At 39.8% G+C, this 20967-nt stretch overlaps 1 protein-coding gene across 2 annotated transcripts in view; it reads right to left on the bottom strand.

Annotated features, from left to right (window-relative positions):
• The window catches only part of ZFYVE28 (zinc finger FYVE-type containing 28), a 120076-nt gene that overhangs the window by 16705 nt on the left and 82404 nt on the right, over positions 1-20967 (bottom strand). The window contains exons 9-11 of one of the 2 annotated variants that reach the window (XM_065405217.1): positions 8443-8582; positions 7610-7726; positions 5428-5532 (exon numbers count right to left, since the gene is read on the bottom strand). In XM_065405217.1, the coding sequence (XP_065261289.1) occupies positions 5428-5532; positions 7610-7726; positions 8443-8582 (362 nt within the window). Of the gene's footprint in view, positions 1-5427; positions 5533-7609; positions 7727-8442; positions 8598-20967 lie in introns of both variants that reach the window. The other variant, XM_065405216.1, reaches the window with a different exon arrangement.

The following is a 20967-nucleotide window of genomic DNA, read 5'->3' as shown; positions in this document are numbered from 1 at the left end:
TTTCCAGGACACTGTAGAATTGTCCCACCTCTGGTCAGACAACCCCAGCACTGTTGAGGAGGATGAAAAGCCCAGGGAAGCAGAGCAGTCAACGGGAGCAGAGGGAAACCTTCCCGTAGTTGGGACCCTCCTTCCAGATAGTGTTAGGGTATCCTCTCGCACTGAGGTTACCTCTCCGGGGCAGGGAACTCCAGTCACTAGGAAAAGGCAGGTGTTAGTAATGGGAGATTCGATTATTAGAAACATAGATAGCTGGGTTTGTGATGACCAGGAGAACCGTATGGTGACTTGCCTGCCTGGTGCGAAGGTTGCGGATCTCTCGAGGCATCTGGATAGACTTATGTGTAGTGCTGGGTAGGAGCCGGTGGTCGTGGTACATGTAGGTACCAATGACATAGGGAAGGGTAGGAGAGATGTCCTGGAGGCCAAATTTAGGCTGCTAGGGAAGAGACTGAAATCCAGGACCTCTGTGGTGGCATTCTCAGAAATGCTCCCAGTTCCACGCGCAGGGCCAGGTAGGCAGGCAGAGCTTCAGAGTCTCAATGTGTGGATGAGACGATGGTGTAGAGAGGAGGGGTTTAAATTCATTAGGATTGGGGAAACTTTTGGGATGGGGGAGCCTATACTGGAAGGATGGGCTCCACCTAAACCGAAGTGGAACCAGACTGCTGGCACTAAACATTAAAAAGGTTGTAGAGCAGTTTTTAAACTAGGAGATGGGGGAAAGCCGACTGCTGCAGAGGAGCATGTGGATGGGACAGAGACTTCTCTTAGAAGAGAGTCTATTGATAGAGATTCTCTAGGTTCTAGTCGGGAACAGAGGATGGAAGAGAATAATGTAAGGGCCAGATCAGATAAGAAACATTCACATAAAGAATTGGACACATCAGAAAAGGGCAGATAAATAAACAGTGACAAGTTTTTAAAGTGCTTGTACACAAATGCTAGAAGTCTAAATAATAAGATGGGTGAACTAGAGTGCCTCGTGATAAAGGAGGATATTGATATAATAGGTATCACAGAAACCTGGTGGACTGAGGACAATCAATGGGACACAATCATTCCGGTGTACAAAATATATCGGAAGGACAGAACAGGTCGTGTGGCGGGGGGGGGGGGGGGGGAGGGGGGGAGGGAGGAGTGGCACTATATGTGAAAGAAAATGTAGAATCAAATGAAGTAAAAATCTTAAGTGAATCCACATGTTCCATAGAATCTCTATGGATAGTAATTCCATGTTCTAATAAGAATATAACATTAGGGATCTATTATCGACCACCTGACCAGGACAGTGATAGTGATGATGAAATGCTAAGGGAAATTAGAGAGGATATCAAAATTAAAAACTCAATAATAGTGGGGGATTTCAATTATCCCCATATTGACTGGGAACATGTCACCTCAGGATGAAATGCAGAGACAAAATTTCTCGATACTTTAAATGACTGCTTCTTGGAGCAGCTGGTACAGGAACCCACAAGGGGAGAGGCAACTCTAGATTTAGTCCTGAGTGGAGGGCAGGAGCTGGTCCAAGAGGTAACTATAACAGGACCGCTTGGAAATAGTGACCATAATATAATAACATTTAACATCCCTGTGGTGGGAAGAACATCTCAACAGCCCAACACTGTGGCATTTAATTTCAAAAAGGGGAACTATGCAAAAATGAGGGGGTTAAACAGAAATTAAAAGGTACAGTGACTAAAGTGAAATCCCTGCAAGCTGCATGGGCACTTTTTAAAGACACCATAATAGAGGCCCAACTTAAATGTATACCCCAAATTAAGAAACACAATAAAAGAACTAAAAAAGAGCCACCGTGGCTTAACAACCATGTAAAAGAAGCAGTGAGAGATAAAAAGACTTCCTTTAAAAAGTGGAAGTCAAATCCTAGCGAGGTAAATAGAAAGGAGCATAAACATTGCCAAATCAAGTGTAAAAATGTAATAAGAAAAGCCAAAGAGTTTGAAGAACGGCTAGCCAAAAACTCAAAAGGTAATAACAAAATGTTTTTTAAGTACATCAGAAGCAGGAAGCCTGCTAAACAACCAGTGGGGCCCCTCGATGATCGAGATAGAAAAGGAGCGCTTAAAGATGATAAAGTCATTGCGGAGAAACTAAATGAATTCTTTGCTTCAGTCTTCACGGCTGAGGATGTTAGGGAGATTCCCAAACCTGAGCTGGCTTTTGTAGGTGACAAATCTGAGGAACTGTCACAGATTGAAGTGTCACTAGAGGAGGTTTTGGAATTAATTGATAAACTTAACATTAACAAGTCACCTGGACCAGATGGCATTCACCCAAGAGTTCTGAAAGAACTCAAGTGTGAAATTGCAGAACTATTAACTAGGGTTTGTAACCTGTCCTTTAAATCAGCTTCCGTACCCAACGACTGGAAGATAGCAAATGTAACGCCAATATTTAAAAAGGGCTCTAGAGGTGATCCCAGCAATTACAGACCGGGAAGTCTAACGTCAGTAATGGGCAAATTAGTCGAAACAATAGTAAAGAATAAAATTGTCAGACACATAGAAGAACATAAATTGTTGGGCAAAAGTCAACATGGTTTCTGTAAAGGGAAATCGTGTCTTACTAATCTATTAGAGTTCTTTGAAGGGGTCAACAAACATGTGGACAAGGGGGATCCGGTGGACATAGTGTACTTAGATTTCCAGAAAGCCTTTGACAAGGTCACTCACCAAAAGCTCTTATGTAAATTAGGTTGTCATGGGATAAAAGGGAAGGTCCTTTCATGGATTGAGAACTGGTTAAAAGACAGGGAACAAAGGGTAGGAATAAATGGTAAATTCTCAGAATGGAGAGGGGTAACTAGTGGTGTTCCCCAAGGGTCAGTCCCAGGGCCAGTCCTATTCAACTTATTCATAAATGATCTGGAGAAAGGGGTAAACAGTGAGGTGGCAAAGTTTGCAGATGATACTAAACTGCTCAAGATAGTTAAGACCAAAGCAGACTGTGAAGAACTTCAAAAAGATCTCACAAAACTAAGCGATTGGGCAACAAAATGGCAAATGAAATTTAATGTGGATAAATGTAAAGTAATGCACATTGGAAAAAATAACCCCAACTATACATACAATATTATGGGGGCTAATTTAGCTACAACAAATCAGGAAAAAGATCTTGGAGTCATCGTGGATAGTTCTCTGAAGATGTCCACGCAGTGTAGAGGCAGTCAAAAAAGCAAACAGGATGTTAGGACTCATTAAAAAGGGGATAGAGAATAAGACGGAGAATATATTATTGCCCTTATATAAATCGATGGTACACCCACATCTTGAATACTGCGTACAGATGTGGTCTCATCTCAAAAAAGATATACTGGCACTAGAAAAGTTTCAGAGAAGGGCAACTAAAATGATTAGGGGTTTGGAAAGGGTCCCATATGAGGAGAGATTAAAGAGGCTAGGACTTTTCAGCTTGGAAAAGAGGAGACTAAGGTGGGATATGACAGAGGTATATAAAATTATGAGTGATGTGGAGAAAGTAGATAAGGAAAAGTTATTTACTTATTCCCATAATTCAAGAACTAGGGGTCACCAAATGAAATTAATAGGCAGCAGGTGTAAAACAAATAAAAGGAAGTTCTTCTTCACACAGCGCACAGTCAACCTGTGGAACTCCTTGCCTGAGGAGGTTGTGAAGGCTAGGACTATAACAGCATTTAAAAGGGAACTGGATAAATTCATGGAGGTTAAGTCCATTAATGGCTATTAGCCACGATGGGTAAGGAATGGTGTCCCTAGCCTCTGTTTGTCAGAGGGTGGAGATGGATGGCAGGAGAGAGATCACTTGATCATTACCTGTTAGGTTCACTCCCTCTGGGGCACCTGGCATTGGCCACAGTCGGTAGACAGGATACTGGGCTAGATGGACCTTTGATCTGGCCGTTCTTATGTTCTTATGACTTCAAAATACAAGTTATTTTAGAAACCTCTAAAAATGATCTAAGATACATTATTTATAATTTCTCTCCCTCCTAAGAAGTACAGCTTGATTTCTGATGCTAAGGCTTATACTGTCTTTATATAATGAGGGATACAAAAAGAGTATCAATAACATTTTTAAAAAAATTCTCAGACATTTCTAGAACACCTCTGAAAAATTATGTGGATTTTATAAAAATGCATAATGGTGAGGTATGGTGTTAATTTGGAATGACCTATATAAATCAATTTGTGGGTTTTCTCTTATTAGTAATGCAGTAAACTGACACACATGCCATATAAGCTTACATACCATATAATTATGTATTCACTATATACAGTATATCTCTATACTGACACAGATATACATACTGTACATATATGATTTTCAAATCTCAGGTGGAGTTTTGCAGGGCTGTCAGTTATAAAAAAAAAAGGATATAGATGGTAAGCTGAGCATATTCCAACTGGAGTCATGACCCCCTGGAATCCCATGATGCCATTTTTAGTCACTTTTCATAGAAGAGCCACACTTTTAATCCGTTTTCTTTTAGTCCTAATCAACAACTTTAGTACCTAAGTCAGGGTTGTTGGGGTACCATTAAAAGCAACTAAATATCAAGACCCTAAAGTTGAGACAGTCCTCAAAATGCATTCACAGGAAAAATTCTAATGAAGTGGGGTTTTTATAATGATGCACAAGCAAAACTGGACTTTGAGTGAAAAAGATCTTTGAAAACCCATATTTAAAGATGATAAGAAATGTTGACAGAAAAGGGTCATTGTGTTTTCCATAATTACTCTTGAATAGATTAAGGGGTAGGATAGGATGATATACACATATTGAATTTGAAAGTTTTAAGGTAAAAACACACAAACCTGTAACAACAATAAGTCTTTTACTGGGAAAACCCAGAGGCAGGATGACACAAAACAACGTGACATAGAAACTGCATAAACAAAAAAATAAATAAATGCAGAAGTTGGGTAATCAAAGCTTGCACATATGTAATTTTAGGTAAGGTTTAAGTTACCTAAAACGCAAAGGGTTAATGTGATTGCAGTAGCCGATTGTGATTACCAAGATGACTGGAAAAAGGTTAAGTAATCTGCAATGTGGTAATGCATAAATGATCCCAAGTCAACAAGACCCCATTCAGAGAAACACCGGATCAGAAACCAAAGGAACAGACTGAAGGATCAGACCAAGAGATCAAAGGAGGTGGCAACCATCATGGAAGGTGTAAGGCCTTCCTGGTGCTCCAGAATATGGTAACTTGGGCCCTTTACCAATTTCCTCTTTTCTGTTATCATTTGTCTGGCATAAACGTATGTTCAGACACTATAAGTGACAATATTTCTGTCTGAAATAGTATAAATAAAGGTGAAAATTGATAAAGCCTAGATTGGGTGAACTTGTGACTCAGTTTCCCACTTTACCCCCCAACAGCCCTTATTTTAATTCTCAGAAATGTTAAAATACCTTCAAAGTCCCCATCTCTGGCCTTCGCTGCAAGTTCTGAAGACGATATGGTTTCCTGGCATAAAGCACAATCTTCCAGTGCTGCATTCCTTAAACCCTGATTAACTGAACAACATGAAACAAAATGAACGTAACATCATATATGAGATTGTGATAGCATATCTCTTTTGTCGTCTTCTACCAACACCGCAACAAAGATATTGGGAGGTCCCAGCCACACACAGGGTACATCTAACGTTGCAGCAGGCTGTGTGATTTGTAGCTCATGTAAACCTATCCATGCTAGCTCCCTAAATACAGAAGTGAGGATGTCATGGTGTGGGCGTCAGCACCAGCTGCACAAGCAAGTATGTACCCAGGGGTGGTCAGACGAGCTTACGCAGCCCACGCTGAAGCCTGCAGCTCTGCATCTTCACAGCTATTTTTGGTGAGCTATCTAGAGTACAGCTAGCATGAGAATGTCTACTGGAGCTACCATTCACACCCACAGATACAATACAGACATACCTAACTGAATAACTATGTTATCTGTGGGGTGTTGATCACCCCCCAAAAAAATCAATCTGGTCTTGGTAAACTACACTTATCAGAAATATCTTTAATTCATGACGTGTGGATTTAGAGGTAAGCCCCTCAATAAGAAGTCCTTAAAAACATTTTTTTGAACAAAATAAGGAGAAGGGAAAATTGGAGACTCTCTGATAATGAGAGAGAAATCAAAGGGAAAACCCAAGAGCCCTGCCTGGTTTCAGACACTCAATAGGTCTAGTTAACAATCTGTAACAAGGGACTTATTTAAGCATATCTTATTGGGACAACTTGGCTATTTTAAAAGGGAAGAAAAAATTGCCTTAATTGGGTAATTATTATTTAAAAAAAAAAAAGGCAAACATTCAGCAGACTTTGTTCATTCCCTAGATAAGAAAGAATCAAAGTGGTAACTGAGGAAAGCCTGATAACATCTGAATCTCTTGCTGGCTCCTGCTCCAGTTCTGACCACTTTTGTCTGCTTAATTCAATAGTATTTCATAACTGGGTATTTTCCCACTTTGCAGATCTACTTGGAATTCCTTGATTTACATGCCATTTTTACAAGTGAGGCCAGAATTCTTTTTTTTTTTTTACACATTGTTTCATCATTTGACAGCTTGAGACAGTTTTTACACATCATTATCTTAATTTTTAAGTTAAAATATCTGCACTGCTTTGCCAGCCTATATGACTAGAAGATGCATTATTTCACATAGGACATGGAGAAACAAAAAGTCATAAAACACCAGGGGCAATCAAGTGCAAGCCCTGTACATATCTTATTACAACCACACAGAAAAGAAATACCATTCCTTTCCTTGTATTAGTAAGCAAATGGGCAGAAGCACCCTAGAGACGATGTCTTTTGACTTTTGCTGCAAGACATACTAACATGTATGTATAGTTCCACTGAATACAACCCATTTACGTACCATTTATATGATCTCATTTTACCAAGGGTTTTATAGATTCATAGATTTTAGGACTGGAAGGGACCTCGAGAGGTCATCGAGTCCAGTCCCCTGCCCACATGGCAGGACCAAATACTGTCTAGACCATCCCTGATAGACATTTATCTAACCTACTCTTAAATATCTCCAGAGATGGAGATTCCACAACCTCCCTAGGCAATTTATTCCAGTATTTAACCACCCTGACAGTTAGGAACTTTTTCCTAATGTCCAACCTAGACCTCCCTTGCTGCAGTTTAAGCCCATTGCTTCTTGTTCTATCCTTAGAGGCTAAGGTGAACAAGTTTTCTCCCTCCTCCTTATGACACCCTTTTCGATACCTGAAAACTGCTATCATGTCCCCTCTCAGTCTTCTTTTATCCAAACTAAACAAACCCAATTCTTTCAGCCTTCCTTCATAGGTCATGTTCTCAAGACCTTTAATCATTCTTGTTGCTCTTCTCTGGACCCTTTCCCATTTCTCCACATCTTTCTTGAAATGTGGTGCCCAGAACTGGACACAATACTCCAGCTGAGGCCTAACCAGAGCAGAGTAGAGCGGTTAAATGACTGTATAATAGCTCTGTAGAAGAGCTGAGAGTTATTTCACAGGAACAAAAGACAAATCTCCTGCCAAATATTTTAAAGACTTATGCACAACTGAAAGGTGCAATAGAGAAAATGTACTTTATTATGTTCACCTTTCTTTTGCTTTTCCTTGTCCTCTGTTTCGGGTTTGGTTGCCATCACTTCAAATAAGGTCTTTAAGATGCTTCGCAAATCACTGGCATAGTTTGTCTGCAGCTGGTCAGCCACACCTAGCAGGCGGTGGAAATAAGCAAAGCCATTATTTGAACACCTCAGAAAAAAATCATCCTCTAAATATGTACAATGCTGCCGTTAATAATTTCATGTTTAAAAAGAACAGGGAACACTTATAGTTCATATTGGTTATAAAATTAAGATCATAGCTGAAAAATTTATTTTTTAAAAGAAATTAGATTAAACTGCAATAACAGTCAAGACTTTTTTGTCCCTATAGTACTTGTAATCTGATATGCAATATCTGTAGTGTGCTTTTGTCATAATAACATTCTGAGATTCTTTAAATACGAATTACATTGTTACAGAGCTAGAAAAAGTTATGATAAGTTACAAGATAAAAGTTATGATACAAAGACTACTACTTCCAGATGCCTTCATTCCCTTCAGGAATTTCTTCCATTGGAGTCTTGGGACAGCACTGGGAAGAGGGAACTCTGTGAGGATGAATCACCTGCATAACCAAACTCCTCCTTAACTGCAGGTTTCAGAAGTCCCCAAACACCAGTCCTGCAAGCTGCTCTGTACAGGCAGACACCTGCCCTTGCAAGAGCTGTTTGCAGGGTAAGGCCCTAAATTACAATCCTGCGTCCACATCGTATCTAGTCAGTGTTACATCCTATATTTTCGTGCACACCCTCATTTCATAACAGAGACACAAAGAGAGAAAGATGAATAAAATTCACATTCGTAACAAAGGGAGCTCTCATACCGGAGATGCAGACAAAGAGTCGGTGAATAAGGTCATTGCTGCCGTGAAATCGGGATCTGATCTTTTCTCTGGTAGCAATTTTAGCTGCCTGCAAGGCAAGCTGGATTTCCTCCTGATCAATGTCATCAGATGAACAGGAGCTGGTCATTAAACTGCTGTAGGGGACAAAAATGTAAGGAAGAAAGGTAACTTAAATCATCACTTTGTCTTTCAGAGAACTACTGGCCTATTAAAGGATTTCCTGCTCAAACAATGCTCTTACCATAAAACAGAACAAATAGCTGTAAATTCTGGTTGACCCTTCTGGACCAAGCCTATTTAATTACTATGAGGGCAGATTTTCATTCTATGGCATATTTATGAAAGAACATTTAACCAGAAAGCCATTTGCCAGTATTTTATTGGACTCTCCTTTGTTACTATGAAGTGGCAGTAACCAATCCACAATTCAGTTCCGTTTCCAGTGTAAGCCCAGTTCTAGGCACTACCTCCCCCCTAAAATCCATAGAAGAATATTAGCCTCAAAATGGGAAGGTTAGATCTGGGGCCAAGTTAGAATTTTTCTATCAATTTTCAAGTTATTTGGAATAGGGGCTCCTGAATTGAGACCCTAAAACAGAGAGGTTCACCAGAATCCAAAAATCATTCCAGGTTTAAATTACCACTTTTCAGGCGGGGAACAGGGAAAGCAATCAATCATAGTTTCTTTAGTAAAGTCTAGCACACAGGATGTAGATTAGTCCATTACACCCTAATTTTAGAAGTTATTGAGATGTTAAATTGTTATCTCAGAATGGCTCATCAGCGCCAATGAGCTTATAATAGCCCACCAAATTACCTTAGGAGACTTAAACCTTCATTTAAAAAAAAAGTTACTCCCTAGTCTTTTCTTGTTATGGAGACAGAGCTCAAAATGTAAACCAATCCTCAGGGAGGCTTCCCAGTGGAAATAGGTTATTTTCTCCACCAAAACTGAAGTTAATCAAACACGCTATTTAAAAAACTATTTTAAAAGGTGGTGGTCTCCAGAGTTAGACTCTCCAACCCTTGTTTCCCCTTTGATCAAAACTTTTGAATAGAGTGAGCTGCAATTAAAATTGAACTCATCTAGTCAAGGCAAAGGAAATATGCATCCCTCTACTCTATTCCCCTGAGAAAGTTAGAAACTCAGACTAATTTCCCCATCCATACCAAAGAGATTCTTCTCATCAGTGACTAGGAAAATCTAGAATGCTTTACTCATAATCACACAGTAGTTTTGCTAATTCCAGCCTTTTTTCCCATTATACACATGGCATTGAAAAAAAAAGTTCACTTTACAAGTTATTAAATAGCATGCTGAAGGCAATTATTTCCTACTTCATATTAGGGGCCAATCCAATAAGCTACTGACTGATATGTTCAGCATCTTGCAGGATCAGTCCCCACTACTGTATGGCCCCAAACCACTTATTTAAGTGTCAGATAAAGAGCTAATGTGTTTATTGAGATGATTTCAAACCAATTATTTGTGGGGTACAGTTTTGATATTCCCCTTATGAGCTGTACAAGCACAGTGAGTGCTCAAAAATGTAATACCGTAGACATTAGGCTGTGAAATTCTGAAAGCCGTACTAAAAGTCTTTGATCTGAAAATGACACACCTTACTGGTTAACTATAAAAGGAACACAGATGAAAAGATGGGTGGTTGGGATCACTGAGAATGCAGAATTAAGGTAGTTTAGGTACTTTAACTGTGATTTTCCATACTTTCAAATATTTGGGTTTCTTGCAAGTTTAATCTTAACCTTAACCTTCCTGTTTAACGTTTGTAATTACAATGGTTTTGTAAGAAGTTTTTATGTTCAAACTTAATTTCACCTTAACAAATCTTGGGATGCTTACAAGTGCCTGCACTGAACAAGAGGTTGTTATTTGTACTGATAGCAAATAAATACTATGTTCTGAAGTAATTAGAGAGGTATTTCCTCATTTATTCAGAGTCTCAGTTGAGGGGAAACCTAGTACCTCTGTTAATAAATTTTCAAAAGAAAATAATTTAATAAATATCAAGAGAAAAACAGAAAGGACAATGAGTTTCTCTTGTTAAATGTATATCACACAAACCCTGAATCTATTTTGATTAAAAAAATTAGAACAATATAAAATTCACATGGCACACACTAAATGGATTACAAGCTGGTTGACTGATAGGTCTCCAAAAGTAATTATAAATGGACAATCATTGAGCAAGTGCGTTTCCCATGGGGTCCCTACAGAAATAAGTTCTTTGCCCTATGCTATTTAATGTTTTATCAATGACCTAGAAGAAAACAAAATCATTACTGACAAAGTTTGCAGACGACATAAAAATTGGTGGAGTGGTAAATGAAGAGGACAAATCACTGATACAGAGTGATCTGGATTGCTTGGTAAACTGGGTGCAAGCAAACAATATGTATTTTAACACATACGCGTCTAGGAACAAAGAATGTAGGCCATATTTACAGGCCGGGGTATTCTATCCTGGGGAAAAGATTTGGGGATGATGGTGGATAACCAGCTAAACACAACCTCCCATTGCGATGCTGGATTTCAGCAGAGTTATAGAAGCTTTACATTTATATTACACAAGAACAATTAGGTCTCTTAAAAGGAGATTAAGAGAAGCAGTTGATTATTCACAGCAGGGGGCAGTTGATATCCTGCTATGTATAGTTCAATAACTTCCTCAGTTCTGAAAAGTAAGAAAGTTCCTCTCTGATGTTCTGGTTTCAGGCAAGGTCTTTAATTATGACTCTACATTTCATGTAGAGATTTCAGCACATTGTCAGTGTTAGTTTAATAAATCTAAATCAAATGGGCTTTAATTCCAGCAAGACAGGTTGCTCTTAGACATAAAATCAATAAGGCTAAGGCCTTGGAGGCTCCACAGCAATAATACAAATATCATCCAGAAAAATATTATATAGAACTGAGTGATTATTCTGGGAGGCATGGATTGGCATTCACGTCGCACTCCCTGTTAGTAACCGGCCGGGGCCAGGCAAGCTAATGGTCCAACCAGCAGACCAAAGTCAGGGATGAATTCTGGTCATGTGCCACCTGAGGCATGTTGTGCATATGCTGAGAAGTAGTAGTGATTATTCTTACCATATGAATAGTCTTAAATTACTTGTAATCTGGACACTTCTATTGGTTGTTCTGGGAAACGCTATGAAGCTGTATGAGTATTGGTCCTAAGAAGCAATGTGACATTTCACAGCAAAATCTGAAATGTGAAAATTTCCACTTTTGTTGTAAATTCAAAATTACTTTAGCTTTCAAAAATTTGTTCCTTAAAAAGGTACTATTTTGATGTGAAGTTTAGCTTATTTTGAAGCAGAAATTTGTCTCACTGCAAAACCAAGAGATGATACATGTTGCAGTTAAGTTATTCTGTCTGAATTCACACACACACACACAAAGTAACATTTCAGAGACGCTGAAATGAGATAAAGCACACTGTAGAAAAATTTGAAAAAATGTTTTCCATAATTACATACATCTTCAGCTTCAAGGAATAATATTAACATTGCTGTATGTCATACTGGAAATTGGAAAGTGATATCAGTCAGTTCTTTAGTTCTGATCAATATTCCACAGAAAAAGACTTCGGGTCAGATTTTCAGCTGGTATAAATCAATGTAGCTCCTTTCACTTCCATGGAGTTATGCCAATTTACATTAGCTGAGGCACTGGCCCTATGTTAACAATCCCTGAAGTTCCACGGTTAAAAACTGAAATATCAGGAAATTCTGAATTTAAGGTTGTATATATTTGGCTCCCTCATGCATATGCATTATGACACAGTCCTAATTACACACCTACATACCATTTGTCAAATTATATATTCTATCGTGCATTCTTTTCTCCCACCTTAGAGATCTAAGTTTGTCTCTTCTAATAATTTTCTTTTTATACCTAAACTAATTTTTTTGTCATAAGGGTCCATTATATTTTTGACTTTGAATGGGATTTTCAAAAGTGCCTACGTAATATAGGATTACAAGTCCCATTGAAATTCATTTGGTGCTTTCTGGAAATCCCACCCATTGTCTTTTTATATAACGTCTCTTCTATAAGTTATTATTCTCATATAACGTTTATATTGCATTAGCACCTAATGGCCTCAACCAGGTCAGGGCGCCAATGTGTGAGGCATTGTACAAATATTTAAATGACAATTCCTGACCTATAGAAAGACAATGGGTGAAGAAATAACGTTCTAAAAAATTACAAGATATCAGTGTTGGTTTCTACCAGAGTTTTTATGTCAATAGAGACTTGCTGGGTACCATATTTAGTATTTTGTTCAAAATTTTTCTGAAATTCAAATGAAAATATGAAAAAATTGGCAAAATAAAGATATTGGCTATTTGGAAAAAAATTAGCTGGGAATGTAAAACAAACCATCTGAATTTACTTTCAGAGTTTTCTGTTTCCATTGTGACAACACTATCTTCCAACAATTTCTCACTCGGTCAAATATGCACCCAAGGCTCTCAGAAATATACAGTCACTTTGGGAAAAGATACTGCAGAATGGAATAAATCTAAACTGCAATAAAACAATCCTTAACGTGAAGAATTTAAAAATCCAATTATTGAAAGCATCTGGGGGGGGGGGGGGGGGAGGAAGAGGTAATAGTGTATAGTACTGTGTTGAGAGTATCAGCCCAGGAGTCTGTTGGGGATGTGAATGTACGGGTTTTGATTTGGATTTTGAACCCTCACTCTCATACTGGAAGGATCGGAGAGCACTAAGGAGACAATGCACTCTTAAGGAGAAGATTGCATGTCATATTAACACATGGAGCTACATGGGCCAGCATAATAAATAGTAATATAATAGTTGACTCCAAAAGAAGCTATCCAGTCATAACTGTGTGAGACAGACAGAAATAGAGACTGAGATGCAGAAATGTAGAATACTTTTTCCCACTTGAAGGAACTATAGGGGCTAGAGAAATTCATTAGCATAAAGTTTTCACATCCCCCTACTCCCAAAAATCAGTTCTCCTAAAAAAATTAAATAAACAGAAAACAACAACCTGCTGAAGTCAGTTGCAAAGTTTCCCAGAGCCCTAATGTATCTAGTCATAGGAGTCAACACCGCAAAAAGCTGATTAATGTATTTAAAAGTGCCCTAAATTTTTAATTACAAAAAGAAGCCATCTCTCCATTTTTCATGCAGTTCTGAGAGTGGGAAGAAATTCTCTCTCTTTTAAACTTAATTAGTGATTTTACATGACGTCTTCCCATTGCCAAGAACTCTGCAAAGGTTGCAATTATTGTAGCAATTTAATTATGTATAATCTTAAAATCCCCAAACATGCTATTTTAAGTTTTTTTGAAAAAAAGCAATTTGCACTATAAAAATCATTTTCTTGAATCTAATAATTTATGTGCTATTAATAGCACAGGAAATGCCAATTGGCACTCAACAATGTTTTTATATCTTAAAAATGATAAATAGAGTCAAATTCACTGCCAGAAGCTGGGAGTGGTTGACGGGGGATGGATCACTCAATAATTGCCCTGTTCTTTTCATTCCCTCTGAAGCATCTGGCGCTGGCCACTGTTCGAAGAGAGGGATCCTGGGCTATACGGACCATCAGTCTGACCCAGTATAGCCATTCTTATGTTCTAAATTACTAAATTATTAAAGGGTGAACTGAAAAAATCAAAGGTGAGGCCCTCGTGACTGGAAAAAAATGACTAAGAATTACAATTTGGAATAAAATAAAAAATAAACAAAATTAAGATTTTTTTAGTGTCAAACGGTGAAAAAGAGTACCACTAGGTATAGATGAGTAGATAAGTTTACTGTACGCAGGAAATACAAATGCTCCAACCACGGGCAGTGAGAAGGAGCTGAACGTGGGGCAGTTCTGCCCTTTATACCCCCGCTTCAAAGGACAAGGAGTGGGGAAGTGGGCTGGGCCACCCCTACTAGTACTTCTAGGGCAAACTCTCTGGCACCAGGATGCACACACACCTATGATGTAATGAACAGATGCATGCCCGCGAAGAAGATAAAGGAGAAGTTCAATGAGAAGTTTTCCTGGGACTGATCTGACTGAGAGGGGATTTTTTTCTGCAGAGCTCACAGGCAATTCCTGGGGTACTGGTCCCCTTGAAGAGATCATGCTGGGAGGGGAACCCAGGGTTGGCACCCAAGTTCCTGTTTTCTATTGCTTTTGTTGTAGCCATGAATAAATGCTCATTGCCTTAGTGCTGGGTTTGTAAAAAAAACAAAAAAAAAAAAACAAAAAAAACCCAAACCTTTGCCCTTGTTTAAGATTCTTGTATATTCTATTTCTACCATACTGGGCATTTTAAGCCCCGTATCTCTTCAATAGGAAATCTAACATTAAAAAATAAAAGAACAAAAATCCTACAAGCTGAAGTTTTACCCTCATGTTATAACTTTGCTAAAATAGTTATAAGCTCATATAACACATCTCAGCATCTCCTTTGGCAACAATTCTATCTCACTCACTCAGGGCACTGAAGACACGTTAGACATGCGAAAAATTTAACCTGCCTGCAAACAAATTGTGGAATTTTCTAGGTGACATACAGTAGATTAGAAAACGCAGAGCCCTTTGGAGGTTTTATTTGTCTCTCCTGGGGCTCCACTACAAGTTTGTGAAAACCGGCATTAAAACCCAGGGGAGTCATGAAACACATCAAGAGATTCCTGCTGGTGAAAAACCAGAAACATCTGTTACAGTCACAAATGTCTTGTGGTCTAAGATCATAAGCAAAAGCTGGCAGAGCTGATGAACTCTGAACTCTTTTGTCTGTACCACTCCACAGGGAGTGGTCAGAAGATATGGTAATAAAGTAGAAACCATTATATAATACAGTGTATTATAGCAGTTCTTCCCAAACAGTGGGCTGAGAAAAGGTTCTAGATGGGTCACAGGGCCCTAAGCAAACATACCCTTCTCCTGGCCCTTGGGGAGGGATGAAGGGATTTAGAAAGCAAGCCCACCTTGCACTCATCCTGCTCGTGGGACTGGCTCCCTGCTCTGGGTGTTACAGCCTGGTGCACAGGGTCACAGTGCCACGCAGGTTTTGCCTATCAGGGTTGACTGGAGCCACTGCTGTGGGGTGAGTGGGGGGTGGGCTCACTCTCCAAACCCAACCCTCACCCACACCCCGAGAACTACCCTCTGTACCGGGTCAGGATTAGGGTTGCTGTGCTGCGGGGGAGGGTGCATATATGCAATGGTGGGTTTCCAAACAAGACCAAATATGCAGTTGGTGGGTCACCTTAGTAAAAAGTTTGGGAACTACTGTATTTTACTATTATGTATTATATATAACTATTAAACCAACAGCTTGTGAATAAGAGTTCCATACCAAATACCCAGCCTCACAGAGCTTAAAACATGCACAGACAATCTATAATCAAACACCTTCCGGCAGGAATGTTAACAATTTAGGATGAAAAACAGAACTGTTGCATATTCTGATTTTCTCTTTACACACAAATCCCTTCCTCCTCCCTCAGCTACACTAGTTGAGATCTTTACTTTCCTGACCCTAGAATCTAAAGCTTTACATGCAGAGTAGTTAGCAGCAGCCTTTATAAATTCTAAACAGTCTTTTCAGAAATGAGAGCAGGGAAAGGTGAAAAAAATAATCTACAGTTACCCAGTGACCAAAATGTGGTATTCCCAAACAAAAGCCTACATTAAGATAGAGTTAAGGTTGTACTGCCAATACATATACCTTAAACAAACAAACACACACACACACACACCTGATTGGAACAATATAGTTAAAAAATTAAACATTTGAAAGTGAGGAAATTCAGTTGAGCTTAATTAAGTAACTGATCCATCCCCATGTCCCTGATCACCCATGGATATGCCCGAAACATCTTTAATCTCCACATATTATAGCCTCCTGCATTTCCAGTAGAAGCCACTACTCCCACTATATCATCCCACAGTTTACATATTAACAGAATAGCCATCCACCCACTTCATATGAGCCACCTTGCCAATCATGAATCCTCCACCTATTCACCTTCCTTTCATGAACAAGACAAACATCATCTCACCTCTCCCTCTTCCTATACTGACCAAGGATGACCTTGTGCCTCCTAGTTCCACATTCCCTCAAATACATGTTTGTTCAGCACATGCATCCACATTGACAGTCAGGAATTTACTCAAACTATTGAAAATATACAATTTTACCTTTTCTAGGTATTTGGCTGGTTTCATCATTTTACATTAATTATTTAGTAACGGGGAGGAGGGAGGGAGGGAGATAGCTCAGTGGTTTGAGCATTGGCCTGCTAAACCCAGGGTTGTGCTAACAGGTGATATTCATTCCCTTCCACAATAGTAAATAATGTATTTTGATTCCTATTTACATTCTTATTGCAGGTTATTAGAGAAAACAGCAAAAAGATAAAAATTTAGGCCACAAACACATTTAAGAGTAAAGAAGGAAAAAAGACTCAATAAAAGTGCCAAAAAATAACAAAGATGCATGAGGGGTACAACTCAGAAAGAGTGAAATAATGTAACAGAACAAAGGTAAGAGACTGTAAAAAGCTAGTTGAGAGAATGAAACAAACATTGCAGAAGTTAAGAAAGGAGATTTTTCAAGTTGGGGACCTTTACAAGACAGCAGATAGAGTTTAATGACTGAAAACACTGCAAAAAGCATTAGTAAATGCCTTGTATGATTGCTTATAAGGGACAGAGTTACCTGTCCAGCACATGTTCCAGAATATATAAAAATGATGCCCAAGGAGCTTGAGATTACATTAAAACATGATAAAATTCTGGAGAAAGATATTGATGAAAAAAAGGTAAGATACCAGGGCGAGATGGCACTCCTTAGATGATGGTTAAGGTGGTAAGGGAAACACTTTTAGAGAGAGTGAAAAGCTTATGACAAACAGGAAAGTTCTCAGGTGCTGGAAAGAAATACTGTACATGTATTTAAAAGGATCTAGGAAACTAGGGCTCCAATCCAGGAAAGCACTTAAGCACATAGTTTAATTTAAGGCACACAAGTATTCTCAATGCTTTTAATCAGGATAGTGACATGGTTAAAGTTAAGCATGTGCTTAAGAACTTTGCTGAATGGGGGGTTTCAATATGAAGCCTTGACTCCTGGTAACATTGATCAGATAGAGAGCAGGGAAATGTTTAATTTTTAAAATAGCATCCAGGGATTTAGCAATGATTCTCAGTGATATGTTGTGGACTCGCACACAACAGTGCAAGCCTTATAAATCTGACTTAATTTTCAGAAGAAACAACACAGAACACAAAGAAGTGAAAAAGCTGTAGACACAAGTTATCTTAACTACAAGAAATATTAGTACAGTGGCACACAAAATATTAATTTACAAGGGCAGGCAAATATGGTGCAAGAGATAAGCTGCTCTAGCTGATAGAGAATTACTTGTCCTCAAGGCTCCTGTAATCTCTGGTGAACACTTGAGGTATCCTGTATTGTCCTTTCAGCAATCACTGTGCCTGGAGTGGACTTATTCCAGTGTTACACAGCGTGTTTAGCAGAGGGCAACCACATTCGGCAGATAAAATGTTCTTTATTCAAAGAATATTGGTAAGTGGGAATACTTCAAAAATAGAAAGACACAAAGAATGGTTTTACCAGGCAAAGATAAACACGTTAATCAAAGAAATAGAAAGGACAGATACAATAAGACCACTTTACATTTAATTCCCCTCACCAAAAAACTAAAGTCTTGTCTATATGGGGACACTCAGAAAAATTAATCTGTATTAACTAAAGGTGTACATTTAAAGTGGATTAGTTAAACTGAATTAAACCCCTGTATAGATGCTTTCGTTCAGAATTAAAGTGGCCTCAATTCAGTTTAGTTTAATTCACTTTACTATAAACCCAAATTCCTTGGGTAACATTTGTATATATTCTGGAAAATGTACTGGACTGGTATGTCTGTCCCTTGTGCTATGCACTTTGAATTAAACTAACCTGAATTAAGGCCACTTTAATTCTGAATGAGAGAGTCCACTCAGGGGTTTAATGCAGTTTAATTAATTTACTCCCCTGAGGTAAGTGGGGAAATGGGATCCTGGGAGGAAGCACAAGCAGGAGAGCGCAAGAGGGGAGGACTCCTGTCTCATGCTGAGAAAGAGGGACGATCGATGAGTTATCTTAAGTGCCTATACACAAATGCAAGAAGCCTGGGAAACAAGCAGGGAGAACTGGAAGTCCTGGCACAATCAGGGAACTATGATGCCATTGGAATAACAGAGACTTGGTGGGATAACTCACATGACTGGAGTACTGTCATGGATGGATATAAACTGTTCAGGAAGGACAGGCAGGGCAGAAAAGGTGGGGGAGTTGCGTTGTATGTAAGAGAGGAGTATGACTGCTCAGAGCTCCGGTATGAAACTGCAGAAAAACCTGAGAGTCTCTGGATAAAGTTGAGAAGTGTGAGCAACAAGGGTGATGTCGTGGTTGGAGTCTGCTATAGACCACCAGACCAGGGGGATGAGGTGGATGAGGCTTTCTTCTGGCAACTAGCAGAAGTTGCTAGATCACAGGCCCTGGTTCTCATGGGAGACTTTAATCACCCTGATATCTGCTGGGAGAGCAATACAGCGGTGCACAGACAATCCAGGAAGTTTTTGGAAAGTGTAGGGGACAATTTCCTGGTGCAAGTGCTGGAGGAACCAACTAGGGGCAGAGCTTTTCTTGACCTGCTGCTCACAAACAGGGAAGAATTAGTAGGGGAAGCAAAAGTGGATGGGAACCTGGGAGGCAGTGACCATGAGATGGTCGAGTTCAGGATCCTGACACAAGGAAGAAAGGAGAGCAGCAGAATACGGACCCTGGACTTCAGAAAAGCAGACTTTGACTCCCTCAGGGAACAGATGGGCAGGATCCCCTGGGAGAATAACATGAAGGGCAAAGGGGTCCAGGAGAGCTGGCTGTATTTTAAAGAATCCTTATTGCGGTTGCAGGAACAAACCATCCCAATGTGTAGAAAGAATAGTAAATATGGCAGGCGACCAGCTTGGCTAAACAGTGAAATCCTTGCTGATCTTAAACGCAAAAAAGAAGCTTACAAGAAGTGGAAGATTGGACAAATGACCAGGGAGGAGTATAAAACTATTGCTCAGGCATGCAGGAATGAAATCAGGAAGGCCAAATCACACTTGGAGTTGCAGCTAGCAAGAGATGTTAAGAGTAACAAGAAAGGTTTCTTCAGGTATGTTAGCAACAAGAAGAAAGTCAAGGAAAGTGTGGGCCCCTTACTGAATGAGGGAGGCAACCTAGTGACCGAGGATGTGGAAAAAGCTAATGTACTCAATGCTTTTTTTGCCTCTGTCTTCACGAACAAGGTCAGCTCCCAGACTGCTGCACTGGGCAGCACAATATGGGGAGAAGGTGACCAGCCCTATGTGGAGAAAGAAGTGGTTCGGGACTATTTAGAAAAACTGGACGTGCACAAGTCCATGGGGCCAGATGCGCTGCATCCGAGGGTGCTAAAGGAGTTGGCGGATGAGATTGCAGAGCCATTAGCCATTATTTTTGAAAACTCATGGCGATCGGGGGAGGTCCCGGATGACTGGAAAAAGGCTAATGTAGTGCCCATCTTTAAAAAAGGGAAGAAGGAGGATCCGGGGACCTACAGGCCAGTCAGCCTCACCTCAGTCCCTGGAAAAATCATGGAACAGGTCCTCAAGGAATCAATTATGAAACACTTAGAGGAGAGGAAAGTGATCAGGAACAGTCAGCATGGATTCACCAAAGGGAAGTCGTGCCTGACTAACCTAATTGCCTTCTATGATGAGATAACTGGCTCTGTGGATGAGGGGAAAGCAGTGGATGTGTTATTCCTTGACTTTAGCAAAGCTTTTGATACAGTCTCCCACAGTATTCTTGCCGCCAAGTTAAAGAAATATGGGCTGGATGAATGGACTGTAAGGTGGATAGAAAGCTGGCTAGATCGTCGGGCTCAATGGGTAGTGATCAATGGCTCCATGTCTAGTTGGCAGCCGGTTTCAAGCGGAGTGCCCCAAGGGTCGGTCCTGGGGCCGGTTTTGTTTAATATCTTTATTAATGATCTGGAGGATGGTGTGGACTGCACTCTCAGCAAGTTTGCAGATGACACTAAACTAGGAGGCATGGTAGATACACTAGAGGGTAGGGATCGGATACAGAGGGACCTAGACAAATTAGAGGATTGGGCCAAAAAAAACCTGATGAGGTTCAACAAGGATAAGTGCAGAGTCCTGCACTTAGGACGGAAGAATCCCATGCACTGCTACAGACTAGGGACCGAATGGCTAGGTAGCAGTTCTGCAGAAAAGGACCTAGGGGTCACAGTGGACGAGAAGCTGGATATGAGTCAACAGTGTGCTCTTGTTGCCAAGAAGGCTAACGGCATTTTGGGCTGTATAAGTAGGGGCATTGCCAGCAGATCGAGGAACGTGATCGTTCCCCTTTATTCGACATTGGTGAGGC

The sequence above is a fragment of the Emys orbicularis genome, chromosome 5, assembly GCF_028017835.1.
Source record: "Emys orbicularis isolate rEmyOrb1 chromosome 5, rEmyOrb1.hap1, whole genome shotgun sequence".
NCBI lineage: Eukaryota > Metazoa > Chordata > Testudines > Emydidae > Emys > Emys orbicularis.
Note: the sequence above shows the minus strand (reverse complement) of the source record. Positions and strands in the feature narration are given on the sequence as shown.